The sequence below is a fragment of the Nansenia antarctica genome (genome assembly GCF_963989245.1).
Source record: "Nansenia antarctica genome assembly, chromosome: 1".
Taxonomy (NCBI): Eukaryota; Metazoa; Chordata; class Actinopteri; order Argentiniformes; family Microstomatidae; genus Nansenia; species Nansenia antarctica.
In genome coordinates, this window is record NC_137674.1 from 55,908,351 (window position 1) to 55,928,682 (window position 20,332).

Below are 20,332 nucleotides of genomic sequence, written 5' to 3' on the forward strand. Positions count from 1 at the left end.
AAAGGTAATCGGGTTTAAACATTTTAAACAGCAATCAAAGAGCAACTCTCTCTAACTCTACCTAAGCTGACTGTATCTAACCACGTGGTGTCACACAAGACCAAGAAACTACTGGTAGATGAAAACCCAATGAATGAGTACAACACCATAATGTCAAGCAAGACTTTCCAATTGATAAAGAAACTGGATTAACCTTTGGAGAATTGAACAATTCTGAATATAGCTTACTATTCTTTGTATTTTGAAGTGGACTAAAAATGACATTTCCGTCTTCTACAGTATCTTCACTGTTTAACAAAAACTCTTAAGGCATTAAGAGTTGAATAGTTTAGATGTGTGTACGGCAATCAGGCACATACAGTGTAGGGATTGATTCAACAACAGGATTTATTCAACAGATTCAGCACTGTGCCAGGGTGTTTGGCTGGTTGGTATCATCTATGGCAGGAGTGCTTCAGCTCCAGTGCTGGAGAGCTATTGGGTGCGCAGGCTTTCGTTCTGGCCCTGTACTTACTTTACACATTGTCTTCAAGTAATCAACTAATGAGGTTGTATACTGAACCACCATACGTTGAATCAGGTGTGATAGTGCTGGGACTAGAGCAAAAACATGCACACACACACACTGGCCCTTCAGGAAGGGAGCACTGGTCTAGGGTGTCCTTGAAGTGACAATATCTCAGAAAGCACACAAATTGACAATTCATGAATTCACAAACAAAATGACTCATCTGAGACACTGAGAAAAAAGGGTAGCAGAAGGGTTATGAGGGATTCTGTCTCCTGTGTCCATATCCGCATAGCACATTTCTGCCGACAATATATTTGAACACTCAAATAAGTAGGGTGATCCAAAGCTCAGCTCTGTAGTGACACCTGCTGACTTGTGCCCGTGATGTACAATGAATCAGCAAGCTATAGTGGGGTGCATAAATGTGGGCACCCCCGGTTTAATGTCTGTTACAATTAATCTCGAAGTGATTGAAAGCAAACCTGAACACTAAATGCTACAAAGTTAAACATTTAAAAAAAGTTAATCTGCACATTTTAAAGCAAAGTTTCTTTTTATTTTCATTTTTCAGAGTTTTTAAATTAGAAAAAAGGAAAAGGGCCCAGTGCAAAAGTTTGGGAACCCTTTTGGATTATTCTTTGTTACCTTTTGAGAAGATGATTTCTAAGGCCCAGACCAAGGTGATTTACTCGTTAGGGCTTCAATGAGTCAGGTGAATATAATTCCAGGATTTAACTAACTTAACTTCTAAAGTATCTGACTGCGGTGGCTGTTGTGTCTGGTGTTAAAAACATGGGTTCCTCTAAACAGTTGTCCAAGGATGTCTGAATCAAGATAATTAACTTCTACCATCAAGGAGAAGGCTACAAAAAACTCTTGCAACGTTTCAAACTACTCTAAGAACCCACACATGACTGCAAAAGAGCTGAAAAAAAGAGTAGCAGAAACCCGTCTAGTTGTTCACAGGGTCATACGCGTACCTTAAACAACAAAGACCTACATGGCAGAGTTGCCAGAAAGAAGCCTTTCCTACAACCTCAACACAAAATTAAGCCTCAGAAGTATGCAAAAAAAATCTTGAGAAACCTGAAGCCTATTGGAACAATGTACATTGGACTGAGAAAACCAAAATTTTACTTTTTGCATGGAGGTAGATCCATTATGTTTTGGGGTTGTGTAGCAGCTGGGGGCACAGGCAATATTGTGCGGATGGAAGGAAGAATGGATTCCACCAAATATCAAGACATTCTAGAGGCTAATGTTCGAAGGTCAGTCCAGAAATGTAAGTTGAAGAGAGGTTGGGTGTTCCAGCAAGACAATGACCCGAAGCATACCTCAAAATCAACCATGCAGTACTTCCAGGAAAGACGGATGAAGGTTTTGGAATGGCCATCACAGTCCCCAGACTTGAATATTATTGAAAATCTGTGGAGAGATCTCAAGCATGCCGTGCTTGCAAGAAGGCCAAATAATATTTCTGAACTAGAGGTGTTCTGCCAGGAAGAATGGGGAGAAATTCCAAAAACAACAATTGAAAGACTTAGCTGGCTACAGGAAGCGTTTGCAAGCTGTTAAAGTTGCCCGAGGAGGAGTTACAAAGTACTAGCTGACAGGGTTCCCAAACCTTTGCACAAGGCCTTTTGTCCTTGTTTTATTATTTTGAAACTGAAAAAAGTAATAAAAATAATAATAATCGTGCTTTAAAATGTGATGAAATGTGTCATGTTAAACTTTGTACCATTTAGAGGTTAGGTTTGCTTCTTTTCACTTAAAGCCCACTGTATTTGTACATCAGTCACACCTTTACATGTATGCTATTGCTAACAAAGCATTATCACCAACAAATCCAAAATCCTTAAACAGACATGTCTATGTTGTATGACAAAGATGAAAGACAACCTTGTTTTAGCATGTCTGCTAGCGAATTATTAGCAAAGCACCTTCCCAACTAAAGCTAATCGAGCAAATGTACAGACGAAACATGCAAGAGAAAAACTGCTTGCTGAGGAATCATGTTTATGAAAAGAATGTTAACTAAGCAACATGTTCTAGCTAACAAAACAATATTTGCTACCGGCTAGCTAGGAGATTGACATGAGCTGAACTCCACAAAATGTTACCCCTGATCTGTTGGTGTATGGCTAGTTTTAAGTAAATAAGGAGCTTGAACCTACTTTGCCAATAGGAGATTATTAACCGTAACACACAAGTCGAATCAGAGAAGAAAAAAAATAAAATAAAAACGCATTCATTTCTATGAGTCCCAACTACTGGATCAAACAAAGTAGATAGGACGTTTCAGCCCCAGCTACCCGTGGCTAGTTCCAAGAGCAGGAGCAAGTTTCTGCAGACAACACCCTGAGTCACACACTAACAGTTTACAAGTCTGTATTGTCTTTTCCACTGCCTTTTTCCCATTACAACCGCCACCACCCCCAATTCCTATGATTTAGGGGGGGGGTCAGTGGGTGTTGGATAATATGAGCGAGTCTTGACTGTTCAGTAGCCTACTGTTCCGCATGCAGGTGGGGGGAGAGAAGTAGTGGTGCCCACACTGGGTGGAAGTTAGGGACTGTACTTTTTGCTGCCTCCTATAGCTGGAAGTAATGGGTAGGGGCCTCCATAGCACCCCCCCACACACACACTCTTTCTCTCTTTCTTTCCCTCTCAGTGTTCCGGTTCAGCCTGGGCCTGGGCCTCGGGTTGAGCCTGGGGCTCAGGTTGGGGCTGAGGCTGCTCCTGGGCAGGCCTGGCTTGCGCGGCGGGAGGGGGAGGGGGTCTGGGGGGCATGGCCTGGTGCTGCCTCTGGCGGTAGGCGATGACCGTGCCCAGCAGGAGGGCGATGACCGTCATGAGATAGAGGTCCCACTCTGGCCCCAGGATCTGGTCCAGGTCCACCTGGGTGAACACCTCCTTCACCTGGGGGGGAGAGAGAGAGAGGAAGGGGGAAAAAGATCTTAGATTAGTAAAGTAAGTTGGCACAGGACAAATGAAAATGAACTCAAACTCCCAGAAGCCCCCAGGGTCCCAGGCTTGTAGAATACTCACATTGAAGTCCTGCAGATACTGGAGAGTATAGACCAGGCCCAGCTTGCACAGGGCGAGGAAGACGGGAACCTGGGCGTCTGGACTGGCCTCTGCGGCCATGTCGTAGAAGCGCTTGGCTAAGTGGATGTCCTACAAAGAGGAGAATGGTCTTGTGAGTGTGCCCAAGAATGTGTGTGTGTCATAGGTCTGTGCATGTGACAACTACTTTTTGTGTATGTTTGCGCATGTACTTTCACAAAAACATGTATGCATGTGTACGGTGTGTGTGTGTGTGTGTGTGTGTGTGTGTGTGTCTCTGAGCCCACCTGTTTGATGCCCAAGCCTTTCTCGTGCATGTAGCCCAGGTTGAACATGGCCTGGGCACTGTGCTGCTGCTCAGAAGCCAGTCTGTAGTGGATGACTGCCGTCTCGTAGTCCACATCGGTACCATACCCGTAGAAGTGGTAATCCCCGAGCTTTATCCTAGCCACTGTATAACCTGTGGAAAAAAACATCAATATACCCCATTCAATCTGTTGGCACAGATACTGGATACTATGGTACAAGAGAAAGAGAAAAGAAGGCAGAAAGTGTCCAAATGTGCACCATTCCAGCACCATGTTGTCCTCTGCAGTGCGACTGGCAGGCTAGGACTACACATTGACTTGACATTACATTCTCAGGATGTTTCCTGATTTAGTGTTCATGTTTCAACTTGATGATCTGATCAGAAATGTTGTCACTAATAGACAAGGCACATAAAGGCACATTTAAAAAAAAAAGACGTATACAAATGAAAAAAACTGAGTGAAAAGATTGCAGTAAAGTGCAGGGTTAAGCAGAGTGCAAAGTGTGGAGTGTGGGGAGAGAGGGAGAGAGAGAGAGAGAGAGAGAGAGAGAGAGAGGGAGAGGGAGAGGGAGAGGGAGAGGGAGAGGGAGAGGGAGAGGGAGAGGGAGAGAGAGAGGGAGAGAGAGAGAGAGGGAGAGAGAGAGAGAGAGAGAGAGAGAGAGAGAGAGACTGACCCTGTAGGTGATAGATTTTGAGGGGGTTGGGGGGGAGTTATAACCAGGGGGGGGAGTTATAACCAGGGGGGAGAGTTATAACCAGGGGGGGGGAGTTATAACCAGGGGGGGGAGTTATAACCAGGGGGGGGGAGTTATAACCAGGGGGGGGGGAGTTATAACCAGGGGGGGGAGTTATAACCAGGGGGGGGAGTTATAACCAGGGGGGGGGGAGTTATAACCAGGGGGGAGTTATAACTTCGTCCCCGCCACCCGCCCTCCCCTGATCTCACTGTGTGTGTGTATGTGTGTGATCTAGAAACTTCCCCCAGTGCCCCCCCCCCCCCCACCATCTCAAAACGGTGACTTTTGGAACATGTCACACGGAATACCAGCTACAAGTATTCACTGAATAACCAACTGTCAGTTTGCTGACTCAGTCGCTAGCAACTTTGCTAATACGTTCATGTCCATAGGCTCTGTACAAGCTGTAGAATGGAAGTGAACCAACAAACGGAAAAAAAAAGAAAAAAAAATGTGGGTAGGCAGTGTCAAACACTGTCTTTTTCATTACTTTCAAACATTAAAAAGTGGAAAACTAGAATATAATACGAGTGCTACATAGGCTATAGTATAACTGTTGATAGTGATTTTGTAAAGTGTTATGAAAATGTAATTTCATGAATGGTTATTGTAGTGTCTTAGCTTCTATAATATACTGTAGAATAACGACAGAGAGGTGCTACATTTGGTTTACAACTTTAGTGGTTAGAACTCGGTAATATAACAAGAACGTGCGACCTGGCGCACACAATGATGTAGGCTCTTAAAGGAGCCTAGAACATAACAGTTATCGTCTTGCAACGGAATGTATAGCTAGCTGGCTTTCGCTGTGAAATTCCTGTCAGAACGTTAGCCAGCTAGCATACATTCCGTACAATCTGTTTGCGTGAAGTTAGGAACATCATTGGAAAGTTAATTTGCTAGCTACATATTCACCCAGCGAACAACAGTGCTCACGGGCGTATTCCACTAACGTTAATGTCTTTATTGCATATTATTTGTCAGAATCCCACATGAAGTTTGAGGACAGTGTCAACCATTTATGTAACGCTGCATGTGTCATTTCACAGTGAGTCATGATGAGCAAGAGGAAGGTGGCAGTGATTTTCAACAGTTTTTGGGCCGCCTCAGAAAACAAGAAAAGTAGGTTGAGAGAACTGAGAAAATGTGTACCGTAATGTTATCAGTCAGATGATAGAAGTATACGGTAGTACACAAGATGAGTCAATGTTTCTTGATATAATAATCATTGCCATTCAGATCAGAAATGTTGAGTAAGCCATTCCTGAACATGGCAAGAAACACCACTTGTTTACTGATATTTCTTTCATGTTCACTCACTGGTGTGTTCAGAGTAAAGAGAGAGAACATGAGGACGGCGACAGGACAGAGAGAGTGTGAGAATCCAAAACAGATAAAGCTTACATTACAGGTGGCAAAGAGTGTGAGAAAGGAGCAAATATTGATGGTTAAGACCGAATAATGACATCACAGCAAGTATGTCAACAAAAACAACAATTTGCTAAACCTTGGCCACAATAAGAAACAACAATTGCAAGTCCTGAAAGTAAAACAAAAGGACAATAAAGCTTTCCTGTTTCTACTGAAATTGCATGGCCCAGACCTTTCTATGGATCCAAACGCAGCAATGCACTATTAGACATTATTGTAAAAAAAAAAATATATATATATATATATATATATATATCCCATGTGTTAGTGAATTTTTATTTTATATATTGTACTTTCAAATTTAGATTTTTTTTTTCAGGGGCAGGGGAGGCAGATTTGGTCTCCCCCAATGTTGACTCCATGGCTACAGCCTAGCTGTAGGGACACTGAGGATGGAAAGAGAGAAAGAGAGAAAGAGAAAGAGGGAGAGGGAGAGAGAGAGAGAGAGAGAGAGGACTGACCCTGTGCGGCTGCTCTGGTCCAGTGAAGCAGGGCTCGAGGATAGGTCTCATTTTCACTGAAGATCTGCGCCTCCTCTGCTTAAAACGAGACACGTGTACACACACACACACACACACACACACACACACACACACACACACACACACACACACACACACACACACACACACACACACACACACACACGTTTAGAAGTAGCCTTTTCAAATACAACTGGCACCAAGTTAGAGGTCTGCAAGCCCGACGGGACCCGACGGCATGACCAGATTAGGGCCGGGCTCGAGCTGATTTTATTTGGCATAGATAGGGTTCGGTTCGGGCCGGGCTCTGTGACGCAGACCCACGTAGCGTAGCGCTCGGCGTGTCATCAAGAATCAAGATAGAGCAACTAAAATCTCAGCTAGCAAAGGCAGAGCTTTTGATGGTTTCCAATGGCTCAGGGAAAGCTGCATTGTGGAAGAATGTTGACAGTTCATGTACAGTGCAGAAATTGCAATACTATCCTAGTCTACGATAGAACGAAAGCAGGTTCATCCCATCTGCAACGTCATGTTGATGCACCATAGCTAATGCTAGCACAAGCCAACTTTCAATGCCCAACTTCTTCTCCAAACCATTGCCAGCTAAGGTTAAATTGCAAGTCACTGAAAAGTGTGTGTATTTCTGTTGCAAGGACATCGGACCATTTCTAACAATGGCTGGACCAGGATTCACTAAGTTAGCACGGGACCTAATTAACATGGGAGCAACACATCAACAGTGCATGCCATCCTTTTCTTGCATAGCGCCCGCAAATGAACACAGAGTGGAATAGCCTATATAACTGTAAATAGTTTTGCCTGTGACTTATTGTTTTCCATGTAGGCTCTGCTTGAGTGACATATGTTTCAGTTTGTGGGCTTACTGAAATGGCTATAGTTGGCTATAAGCAAGAGAGAACATTTCTTATTTTAGTTTTGATACTTAGTCCATGTCCCCGGCAGTGATGTAAGCCTGTTGTGCCAAATACTCACTCCCTGCATATACTCACTCCTCTCTACGCTGCGTTCACTTCCTTTCAATACAGCTTATTTAATTTACTTAAAATTAGTGCTTATACCATACCATCATACCAGAACATCACAATACGCGATCGTTTTGTAATAAACCAGTCCGGAAAGGGCTCTGTTTACCAAGAATCTAACCTAGAGAAATCAGCCACGAATGTCCCCGCCCCTCGCAGGTACATCACAGTATATTACATAAATGTATTACGGTAAACTATTACGTATTTAAGTGCTGTTGTGGATGTTATCGCCTACTAGTGCCATTCTGAGGTTAGCATTGCGATGTGTTCATCTTAACATTTACAAACTAAAATATACGCTTTTTTGTGATAAGTTGCTCCTCTTGTGAAGAGAATGCATAAGCACTCAGAAAGGAAGCGTTCATGCGTAGAGTGGAGTGATGCGGGGAGTGTATATGTGGCACAACAAGTTCATTATATTTTCAACCGAGTTCGTTCCTGTTTTGCCTGATTAATTCTCCATTGAGAGCGGAATTCTCAATTTTTGTATTGTGCATTTTTAGTCATAATGTAGCCTCTACATTGTAGCATTTCGTTTGTGTGTGTGTGTGCACAGTGTGCGACCGAGAGAGAGTGGGTGAGTGTGTGTGTGTGTGTGTGTTTGTGTGCGACATGTGTCATTACAGCGTGGAAGTAGGTTGGTTCAACAGGAAACTACTTTTGTAATCATGTTTGTATTTTCATGTGTCCAGTTTCTAGGTCTTACTCTGGTCTAGGATGAAGGCTACGTTGCTCTGGGCCACCTCGTAGCCCTGCTCAGCCAATAGGAGGTACTGCACCAGCGACGCGTCCATGTCCCCCTCCTTGAAGCTTCCGTAGGCCGCCATCAGCCTCTCTGACCAGCGGCCGCGCTCACACACATTCTTGAATAGCTGTGGAGAGAAGGCTGAGTTTACTTAAGGCCACCAATGACCTTGTACTGGCGGTAACTGGAACTGTAATCTACAACGGTATCTGAGGTTCTGTTCCTCTTTATGAACATCTTACAGTGGTTCTGCACTTGGATTTGATCAAGTCTGTCGATGCAGCCTTTGTCAGCTCGTTTGGCACATTAAAACCACATTATGACAAACCCAACAGGTTTTCCTGTTTTTCTGTTGCATATGGCACTTGTTGACACAACACAACTCTGACAGGACCTCTAGTCTATTTAAAACAGAACAGAACATTTGATTTTGAATCCAAAACAGATAAAGCTTACATTACAGGTGGCAAAGTATTTCAGATTTGAATTTGTGTTGTTACGGACAGAAATTTAACTGAGGTGATTGACCAACTAATTAACAGCCATGAGATTACAAATAGATGGTTAATACCTAGCATTTTTTTTTTTAATTTTTTTTTTTTTAATCAAACCGGTGGCTAGCTCTAAGGTGGCTAGCTCCAAGGTGGCTAGTGTAGCAGCGGCACTTGACAATGAATCACAGGCTAACGAACTTGGTGGAAGACTGCTATCTATCAGTTGCTCAAAGAGGCTAATGAACTATGTTGAAGGATAATCTTGCTGGATAATCACAGGCTAATGAACTGTAACACTGGCCAACGTATTAGCATGCTAGCCGCGGCGCTAGCTCACCTCCACGGCAGTGTGGCAGGAGCGCATGACGCCTGTGCCCGTGGCATGCATCTGGGCCAGGTTGTAGAAGGCCAGGATGTGACCCGCCTGAGACGCCAGGTTGAAGAACTTGAGTGCCTGCTTGTAGTCACGCTTCACCCCGATGCCATCTGAGGGAGGAGAGACTAAGTCATGTACTGCCGACAGAAAGCGATTGAGAGGGAGAGGAAGAGAGGCAGCCTGGCAGAGAGTGGGTGTAGAGAAACGGGTGATAGAGAAAGAAATAGAAAGGGAAAGATAGCATGGACAGGACATCTGGCATAGGGGTGTATAGAAAAAGGAAGAGAAAAGGACTGAGTGGCGAGAAAGAGGATAAGAGAGATGGAGGAAGGATGTTTGGCAGAATGATAGGGTGTAGAGAGAGAGAAAGAGAGAGAGGCTGTCTGGTAGGACTAGAAGAAATAGGGGAAAAAGAGAGGTATGGGAGCAGAGAGTGCTGCTGAGACTGAGGGGGAGGTAGCAGCAGAATGACGGTGGGCGACTACATTGCGTTTCACACATCAACAGGAAACAAACCAAAAGTAGAGAAAAGAGAAACTTACTGTAGTACATGGTGCCAAGCTGAAGTTGTCCATCCACCCAGCCCTGTTCTGCTGCCTTCTGGAAATACTTCAGTGCCAGCTCGTAATTCTGTCACAGACACATCATATGCCAATTTCCAGTCAACATACAGAGAAAACGAAATGTCTTTTTTTTTACAAGCTAACTGCATTCCCGCTAACTGGTTGGTCACCAAACCAGCCAGAGGTCTCAAGCCAAACTCCAGGTCTGAGGTCACTCACCACAGGAACTCCTCTCCCGTACAGGTAGGCCATACCCAGGCCACTCTGCCCCACAGGGTTCCCCTGGAGCACAAGAGACGAGAGAAGAACATACAACCTGAGATCATGTTGGTACAAAGTATCAAAATCTAAATCAAATTGTATTTGTCAGTTGTCGTACATCACATACAGTACAGCCGTAATCGATATAGTGAAATATTTTGGGATCTTGCTCCTCGATCAACAACACAATAGTGATAATAAAACAGTGACACTAGTAGTGCATAAGGGTGTAGTGTAAGTAATAATAATAATAATACATTTTATTTGTATGGCGCCTTTTATGACACCCAAGGACACCTCACAGAGCAAAAAACACAGCAAAATACAGTCAGGTTAAAAGAATGTGGAGATGACGAAGTGTCGAACACAGTTAAAACAAAACAGAGAGAAAAGAAACAACAGAAAACAAAACAAAAAACAAAACAAAAGAACAACAAGAGGTGTAATACAAAGACACAGCGCACAATTACAGTGAGTATGGCAGTTGGGTTTTGAGTTGAGTTTTGAATGAGTTTATAGAGTCGAATAGTGCCTCTCTAACCTGTAGGCTACCTGCCTCTCTAACCTGTAGGCTACCTGCCTCTCTAACCTGTAGGCTACATGCCTCTCTAACCTCTAGGCTACCTGCCTCTCCAACCTCTAGGCTACCTGCCTCTCTAACCTCTAGGCTACCACCGCCCACAGATCCACACAGAGTCTAGCACTCACCAGGTCCGAGGCCTTCTTGAAGTACTGCAGCGCTGTCTCGTTGTTCTGTGGCACAAACTCACTGCCCTCCGAGTACATCTGACAGAGAGGGAGGGAGGCAGAGGATGAGATGTGAGAAAGAAGAAGCTAAAATAGGAGTACAAACGACTCTCTCTGGCTTGTGCCTAAGAGAACATACAGTACAAGTAAATCGTTGTACCTTCCCCAGGAAGGCCATGGCATGCGTGTTCCCTGCGTTGGCTGCCTGGTTGAAGTAATCGTAAGCTCTCTGTGGACAAAAGAAACACGTGAGATAACAACATCCAAAACATCAGTTTGACACACAAATATGGTTATAGGACTGCACAGTCACTCCCTATCTTCTGCCGTAGACTGAAGAACCATCTCTTCAGGCTACACCTTGATGGTCCCTCCTACCCCCCAGTACAGTTTCTGTATGTAATGTAAAGTCTAAATGTAAAAAAATATATATACATAATAATTATTCCTTCCTCTAGCATTTTTGACTGCCAATGGCCTCCGGCCCAAGGATGGATTACTTTTTCTTGCAATGACTGATGGATAGATGATTCACAGACAAACGTATTGATTGTAAGTCGCTTTGGATAAAGGAGTCTGCTAAATGCCCCCAAAAATATAATAATAATAATAATAAGTGTGGGTGTTCGAGGTTACCTGGTGGTTCTGCTCCACCCCTCGGCCTCCGTGCAGGTGCAGCTGGCCCAGTCCCACCTGTGGGGAGACACAGCATGGGGCTCATGACACTAAACTCCATCTTGTCCGTCTGGATCTCCTCTTACCAGAACACATTGACAGTACGAGACATAAGGACACTCAGGGTGAAAGCTGCCTCTGTGCAAACACCTCAAATCAGTACACCCCAATCGTAATGGAGACAAAAAGCTCAAAAAGGCTGAACTGAGTTTGGATGACAGAGTTGTCTTTACACTGTCATCAGCAAGCGTAACAGTAGACCATAGACTATAGGGATCATCATTTACACTTCCCTAAGTAAGTAATGGGACAGTGATTTTTATTTTTTTATCATTTTGGTTCTACACTCCACGCTTTGGATTTGACTATTGAGATAATAAAGCAGAATAACAAGTCGGTAAGGCCCTACGTTAGGCCATTGAGATCACAATATAGCAGAAGAATGGGGCAGGTACGACCCCATGTTGACCCAGTGAAATCACAACATAGCAGCCGAATGTGGCTGGTACAACCCCATGTTAACACAGTGGAGGGGCCTATTGAGATGGCCATGTAGCAGACTAGCATACCTGGGCCTGGACGTCCCCCTTCTCAGCCAGGAACTGGTAGTACTGGATCAGGTCCTCCTCCAGCATGCCACTGGTAGAGCCAGGGTTCTCCACCTCGTCCAGCAGGCGGACCCTCTGCACCGCGCTGCCCCCGGTCAGCGACACGTCACTGGCCACTGGTGTGTGTGAGATGTTAGTTTCAAATTGTATTATTATGTCAGATTACACAAGTGTAAGAGAGTAAAATTCTTAGGCTTTGGTTCCTGACATTGCAGCACAAGACAATAAGGCAATAGGCATAATTCAATATAAATTTCGTTGTTTGGTACCTGTACTGTAGCAATGACAATAAAGTCCATTCATTCAATATAAAAAAGTGCCAATAGTACAGGACATAAATGACAAATAATAATGATAGTTCAAGTAGTAAAGTGGCTGTGAGCTTATGGTTTAGGTCATCGCAAAGGTAGATCGCATGGCATTGAACAACCCCCCCCCCCCCCCCCAAAAAAAAAAATGTCGCCTATCATCCATCCTCACTATGGCTTTTGCCACTTGATTGACGTACAGGTAAGCCTGTTTCACCTAACACACGGTTCACCACGCATGCGCAGTCAACAGCGCCAACTACAAAATACAGGCGAGACTAATTACCTAGTTAGCCTTCCAATTTCTACTATTTACTATTTAGTACTAAAGAAAGGGTATACAAATGAGTGGGGAAGCTGGACCAAGTAAGAAACCAATAACGTACAACTTCCATCCAGAATTGGAGGAGGACTTCTTTTTACACGATGTGATATTGGAAGTGCGTCTGTCTGATCTGCAAATCTATGATGATGGCTATTTCGAAGAAGGGAAATGTGGCAAAAGAGCGAAAACGTACGGCTGTAACGATAGCTTCTTATCGCGTCAGTCACGTTCTTGTTAAACACAAGAAGTCATTCAAAGACGGCGAAATTGTGAAAAAAGCGTTTCTCGAGGCTGCAGATTGCCTTTTCGATGACAGATCCACAATGGCTGATGACACCTTGCAAGCCTGCCTACACCTTGCAACCAGCTCCTACAGCCCTGACTACTAGAAACTAGCTGCCTCCTCCCAGTGCCAGGTCTCCCACTAAGGTAGAGAAATGCATTTATTTCCTCCTTTCAAACTAGGGAATTACCTGTTTTGTATCTGGTTTACTTTTCTGTTTGTTGGATCAGTAGTTGGCTATGGTACTGCAGACTGGCTGTCAGTGTGTGAGTGAGAGAAATTGAGGTGTGTGTGTGTGTGTGTGTGTGTGTGTGTGTGTGTGTAAGAGAGAGAGAGAGGGGGGGGGGGGGGGGGGGGGGGGGGGAGGGGAGAGAGGGAGGGTTTGTGCTATGGCTCCCTATGCAGACTGGCAAATGTGTGTGTGTGTGTGTGTGTGTGTGTGTGTGTGTGTGTGTGTGTGTGTGTGTGTGTGAATGTGTGTCTGTGTGTCTGTGTGTCTGTGTGTCTGTGTGTCTGTGTGTGTGTGTGTGTGTGTGTGTGTGTGTGTGTGTGTGTGTGTGTGTGTGTGTGTGTGTGTGTGTGTGTGTGTGTGTGTGTGAATAGCAAAGAGGGAGGGTTTGTGATGGTCTTCTCCTGTGTGGCTGTGTGACAGAGAGAGAGAAAGTGTATTGTGAGTTTACTATGCAGGAACTGTGTGTGTGTGTGTGTGTGTGTGTGTGTGTGTGTGTGTGTGTGTGTGTGTGTGTGTGTGTGTGTGTGTTTGTTTGTAGTATGTGCGTGTACGTTTGTGATGTTGAAACTAGACTGGTAGATCTTGGCAGACTGGCTACTTGAAAAGTAGATCTTGGTTCAAAAAAGTGGGGCACCCCTGGTTTAGGTAGTCCAAAAATGTAAAAAAATAAAAAAATAAATGTTCCATCTAGCCACTCTAGTGATTTTACATGGCATGATGACATGCCTAATGCTGCCTCAAGGACTGTATTTTGGACTGTATCCTTGGGCCTCAAGGACCCCAATTGAAATAAGCCAGTGGCTTTCTTGGGTTTTTATCCTGTTAGTTGACCTTGTATGTAATATGTACTTTCTTGTACCTACTTCTGCAAATCTTCTAATAAAGTTTTCAATCAATCAATCAAAGCCTAGGACATTGACGGTGTACAGTGATACAACTAACAGGTAGGCTATGAAACATAAGCACTCATCTTAGTTGTTTTGGGTGGTGGTTGCCACAGAGTTCAAAGACTTTTTGATTGCTTGTTGTTTGCTTTAGATGAAAACAAAGCTAACATGTTATTTGCTTAATAACAGGTGCCAGGCAGGTCTGTTGAACGGGACAGTCATTGTTGTCTTCGAAAAAGCAAGCACTGATGTTCCCAGATCGTATTATAAGACAGTGAAATAAGACTGTTGAATTACAAAGGGATGGCTTCCTACCAAGATTTGCCACCAGTCTGTAGTGCGTCAGTGCTGATTCGCAGCTTTGGGGTACGCCCACACCTCCCCAGTATCTATATCCCTAAAGAGAGAGAGAGACCAAAGGAAGAAATGTCAATCATTCACGTCAGATCATAGAAATCAGGTGACTGTTCACTTCAGGTTCATGCCTTATTGTCTAGGCAGATCTGCAGTCTAGTTAATGGTGTTGTTACCAGTTAGTTACACTGGAAAAACTACACTTTGTCTTGAGGAGTGTCCTGCGTAAGTAATGGGATGGTAAAGCATTTAGTCTTCTTTTGGCTCTACACTTCAATAGTTTTAGATGCTTCGTTCTGTGACCATATTCATGCTTAGGGTAAACCAACATGACCTGGGGGTAACCATGTTTTCAAGGGAGCATCTGAGCAGATTCTGAACATACAGGCAACACGGCTCCGTTATCCTAAGCGACAACAGAACAGATAGCTCACCAGAATCATATGAGCCACCAGGTTTCCACCCAAAGCCCCGAAAGTGTAGTAAACCAATGCCTGCAAAAAAATAAATAAGAGGAGTACATAAAGAAATATACAGGCACCAGAAGCTTAGGAGTCCAATTGCTGTAGTATAACTTATACACATTCTACCTCAGTACAAGTAGACATTCTGATGGGTATGGTACATGAGGAAAGGATGGAGGAAGTACCTTGGCTTGGCTGGAATTCACTCCTAACCCAGCCGCATACAGGAAACCAAGAGCCTAGAACGAGATTATGGGTGGATGGTCTTGAGATATATTATAGACGCATAGAGATAGCATAGAGATATATAACTGACAATATTATTGTAAATAAAAGGAGTATAGCTCACAAATGTGTACTATGATCCATAAACACAAAGCACAAATATAATTTACTTAAACATTTAAATGTTACGTTCCTTTTGTACGTGCAAAAATTATCCACAAATGCATGGCTTTAGTATAGTTGGCTATCTCCACTGAAATACATATTTGTGGAATTTCTTTTCCACACCAAAGGGTGTGAAGACTTCTGCACATGAGGTATTTCTGTGTTTCAATTGTAATAGATTTGCAGCAAAAAAAATAAATAACTAGTTTTCACTTTGGTGTATGTTCATCTACCCCCCCCCCCCCCCCCATTTAAACACCCGTCTATCGAAAACTCAAATCCCCGACAAAACGTGTGTGGGGGGGGGGGGGGGGGCACATTCAAATTCCCTCTTATAGCCACAAAAGTCCTAGGGCCGGCCCTGCATTCACATACACACACCAATGGCGGCAAGCAACCATGCAAGGTGCAGGCCCACTCATTGGGAGCAAATTTGGAGTTCAGTGTCTAGCCCAAGGACACCTCGACGCGTGGACAGGAGGAGGCTGGGATCGAACCGCTGACCTTGCGATCGTTCGCCGGCTCTACCTCCTGAGCCACAGCCGCCCTTTAAGGGGCTGTACAACAGCTCTATTTAATATATACTATATTTTAAGATATATATTTAAGATAAGATCTTAAGTGTCTCCATCTCATGATATTTACAATAGGACAAACGTTGTAATGTGTTCCATAATGTGTTCCATACCGTCTGAGCTTTGGGGGAGCCCTCCAGAGCCAGCTTCTCAAACAGCTCTTTGGCCTTGGGGACGTCCTGGACCATGTAGTCCCCAAACAGCATGGCGTACGCCACCTTCTCCATGGCCTTGTGGTGGCCCTTCCCTGCTACCTTCAGCAGCTTGTCATACAAACTTGGAGGACAGGGGAGAGGGAGAACATGGCTACTTTGTTATTTATTTGTTGCACACATGACGACACACGTGCACTCCCCCAGGGAGAAGGCTGCCCACGATCAGTTAGCCTTGCTCAACGGCGCTGTAGGCACCTTAGATATGATGCCGGCAACCCTCCAGTCACCAGCCACACAGACAGATACACACAGATTATGCCTGCATGCACGCAGACACGCACGCACACAGATGCCACTCACTCTTTCTTCTGGCTCTTCCTGTTGGTTCCGTTGATCATGCGGACAGCCGCCTGGTACTGTTCCTCAGCCTCCTCCGCCTGGTGCCTGTGCTCTGCCTGCTCCTCAGCTGCAACACAGTGACATACACCCTGCGTCAGTCATGGAACAGTGAAACATGCTTTTTTCTTCTGGCTCTATACTTCAAAAGTTTGTATTTTAAATCAAACAATGAATGTGAGGTCATATAGATTGTCAGCTTTCATTTATGTCTGTACATGTTGGTTTCACCATTCAGAAATTACAACACTTTTTATATTTCAGGGCACTGAAAGTAATGGAACAGAATGATATCATGTCCAAATCAAGCATTAATGTTTAGTATTTGGTCAACAATGCTTTGCATGCAATGACTGCCTGAAGTCTGCCACCAATTGAGGCTCCATCTTCGGTTGTTGTTTGTTTTGAGGTCTTTTGGCATAAAATCGTATCATCAGAAGATTAAACGTACATTCAACAGGCCTTAAGGAGATTGAAAACCTTGTTGTGTGGCAGTATGTTTGGGGTCATGGTCTTACTGTGCCAATGAATTTGGAGGCATTGGCTTGTACTTGAGCAGACAAGTTTCTGTACACATCAGAATACATTCTGCCACTGCTGTCAGCAGTTACATCATCATTCTAGAGCTAAATTAGTCCCTTCTAGCAGTAGCGATACATGCCCAAATCACGTTTCACAGATGAAGTGTGCAACTTACTTGCAATCACGGTGTAGACAGATTAGATGAACATTATCATGTACCACAGTGTTTCCCATACATTGATAAGACTGGGGCCATAGTCTAATTTGTACATCTTTCAGCACTGCTCGCGCTCCTGTGAAAGGTGTTGGAGAAGGATCACCGAAAGGCATTTCTACATTTTCCTCGGCTCAGAAGCGTCAATATTGACATGGCATGTATCCAAGTTGGATGACTGAAATTTGCCAATCAACTTTACAGCCGTTACTACCAATTTGCCTACCTAGTCGTGATTATGCCATTGCCATGCCAACTTACTCTCACAGAAGCCCCATCTCTTGTCCCGGTCGTAGTCGTAGGAGGTGGCGCACCACAGCCGGCCGTCCCCCCGCCCCTCGGTGATGCAGTCTGAGTATTCCTTCCCCAGGAAGCGGTAGGGGAAGAGGCAAGGCTCCCCATCGGACGTTCCCCCGTTCACCACGGGAACTGCAGAAACCAAACATCACAGCGTTCGTCAAAGACACAGAGACAGTAAGCAGGTGGACGGTGATAAACATTGCCTGGACAAAATATATTTTGAAGGTGTGGCTTCAAAAAACTAAATAGAATAGAAATGTATCAGCAACATGTGCTATGATATAGGCTAGCTGCATAATGCTAGAGGGGGGATACAGGAAGGCCATGAAATCAGTCAGTGAAACCTCACAGTGGACTCGTGGTTCATACCCTTGTGTATTGCTTCTTTCAGACACAACAGGTGCAAGAGTGTTGTAATTTCCCAAGAGGGCAAACCGTTTCTCTAGAGTTGCCATGCTCAAGGACACGTGTCAGGAATAGCTAGCTATATAGCTCCTCACGTGTCAGGAATAGCTAGCTATATAGCTCCTTTTTTTTTAAAAAGGAGTGAAATCTGAGATCTATGTCTATTCAAAGGACCGGACATTTCAGAGCATTGCAGATAGAAATGAAGGCCATGGAACTGACGCACTTCTCCATTCCACATGAGAGAAAATTGTGCATTCCCCCTCCTGCTAATCAGGCCCATAGTGGACCGTGGTGCCTGCTTCACCTGGTTCTTACCCTCTTTAGGCCTCTCCATGACAGGAGGAGGCTGGGTGGGCAAGTCCTCTTTCTCTTCTCCCTCCAGCCCACCATCCTGGGCCCCACTGTCAGGCCTACTGTCCACCTCGGGCTGTGAGGGTACGCGGGGGCCGGTCACAACACCCGCTATGATCCTTGACCCCACCGGGACTTCGTCCTCTTCAGAGTTCTGGTCATGGTAAGACTTACGGAAAAAAAAGATTACAAATTCAACACAAGACCACCAGCAACATAAACACAACACAAAACATATTGCAGGCGCCAGGTGCTTACATTCCCTACAATCTTGTTAGATTAGATTGAACCTTTTTGTCATTGCACAGAGTACAACGAAATGGAAACAGGAGACAGGCACCTGATTGCCTCTAGCCATTAGGCTAGACTAGAGAATAGCCTTCCCAAGGCTACTTACTTTTTTACTTTCATACTAACCTATTTCACCATTTAGAATTAAAAACATTCCATTTGAAGAAATTCTATGTATTTGGAGGCTTTAACTTTCTGCACCCTGTCCTGCTGTTGACATAACAGTGGCAGGCCTCACTACTAAACACTGGGTCATGTTGGTAAAGAACACCCAAGCAAACTAGGTGGAGAGTAAACCAGTAAACCAAAACAATTAAACAAAGTTAACAATAAACAAAGTTATAATGAGGTTGCTACCAAAGGTTAGAACCCTTGGTACTGTATGCAAAAGATATTGCAGCCCCATAGCCATAATTATGCTGATCAAGCTATTGCCAGCTCTCTAGCTGTGTTCACCTATGCTTCTACAAATACTACAGTAGACGTACCTGTAACTCTGGGGCTTCATTTCCCTCTGGCTCTTCATCTACATAGGGAACAATGCAGTTATTAGGAAGGCAACATGGCATTACTATGCATCAGCTGATTATGCATTAACGCTATCAAGCCTATAACATGTCTCAAGCTAGCTAGTGTGCCTGACTAGCCTAGTTCTCACATGCATGTAAACAAGGTTAGTAAGCAGCTAAATAAGTAGGTTGTCACTTACCAGCTGTTGTTCCGTGTGAGATAAGGAATAGAACAATGAACAGAGGCCAAAACATCCTGGCCGTATTACATGACCCTTTCAAATTCATTTTAGATGACAAGCTAACGATAGGTAGCTAGTAAAGTTAACTCTGTGGCTAAACATCCAGTTAAAGATGTCTTGCCAGTTTGATGGTTGAAAGTAATCTTCTTCTTGCATATGACAGCTAACTCACGTATATGCCAAAACCCACGAGATTAATACAACGGCAACATATGTTACAGTAAATACCAATGACAGGGAGGTGCAGTTACCTAGCCAACGTTACCCTCACAGCTGACTGGCAATGCAAGCAAGAACGCTTGCTAACATGTTAGCTAAACAAAATATGCCCGAATTAGAGTTTGATGATGCTTCGATATACCAGCTAGATGTCCCCTCTGTCTTTAAAGTGTGTTGTTCAACTCAACACCAAACCGAATGAGCTGTAATTTGGTTTCATCAGACAACACAGAACACGACCTCTGACCCTGGAACTCCACTTCCTGATCCCTCCGATAGACCAATGGTAGCAGGCGGTGACTGACATTGGCCAATCGTTGATGGTACACGACATGTCATCCAATCAGGTGTGCACACACACAATAGTTTCGAGTCAACGACCGAGAAACGCTGACAGACATGAGAAACACCTTCAGACTGTCAAGATTGTCACTAACCCTTAACAAATAACAATGTTGTGCTACTTGCTTATTAGGTAGTAGTGCTGTCAAACAGGTGTTATTGCAGGGCATTTAAAACATTTTTTATTTATAGTATGCTTATAATAAGATTTTAGCAGAAAATGTAAAGAAAAACTGCTTTGTTTGAATTATGTTATCCAGTTATACATATATCCACCAATTCAACCTTTATTCACCAATTAATGTATACTTCAAAATGTCAGTATCCATCCCTCCAGTAATAAAATGTATATGCTTCTCTTGCAGTCAATCGTCCGTGTCTCTACCCTCCAGATCTGTCTCAACATGTTTATGTCTAAATATGCAAACCACTACCAAGAACCATTTTGTCCAGACAGAAAGCACAGCAAGGGTAGCGATCCTGCCACAATATCCGTGCAAGCATTATTCAGAC

General features: G+C 44.0%; 1 protein-coding gene across 2 annotated transcripts; it reads right to left on the bottom strand.

The window, feature by feature from the left end:
• Positions 1–394: 394 nt before the first annotated feature.
• On the bottom strand, positions 395–19,659 carry sel1l (SEL1L adaptor subunit of SYVN1 ubiquitin ligase). 2 transcript variants are annotated; one of them, XM_080550429.1, is made up of 21 exons: positions 19,217–19,659; positions 18,996–19,033; positions 18,181–18,385; positions 17,419–17,586; positions 16,386–16,491; positions 15,984–16,146; positions 15,091–15,144; positions 14,876–14,935; positions 14,403–14,484; positions 12,014–12,168; positions 11,406–11,462; positions 10,930–10,998; positions 10,731–10,808; positions 9,981–10,043; positions 9,741–9,828; positions 9,160–9,308; positions 8,290–8,455; positions 6,517–6,591; positions 3,865–4,037; positions 3,560–3,688; positions 395–3,430 (listed from the first exon to the last, which is right to left on the bottom strand). In XM_080550429.1, the coding sequence occupies exons 1-21, from the start codon at positions 19,302–19,304 to the stop codon at positions 3,179–3,181; spliced, it is 2,418 nt and encodes an 805-aa protein (XP_080406555.1). In that variant the 5' UTR covers positions 19,305–19,659; the 3' UTR covers positions 395–3,178. The 2 variants fall into 2 exon arrangements, with proteins under 2 accessions (XP_080406555.1, XP_080406554.1); XM_080550428.1 differs by having other exon boundaries at positions 6,517–6,594.
• Between the last annotated feature and the right edge of the window lie 673 nt (positions 19,660–20,332).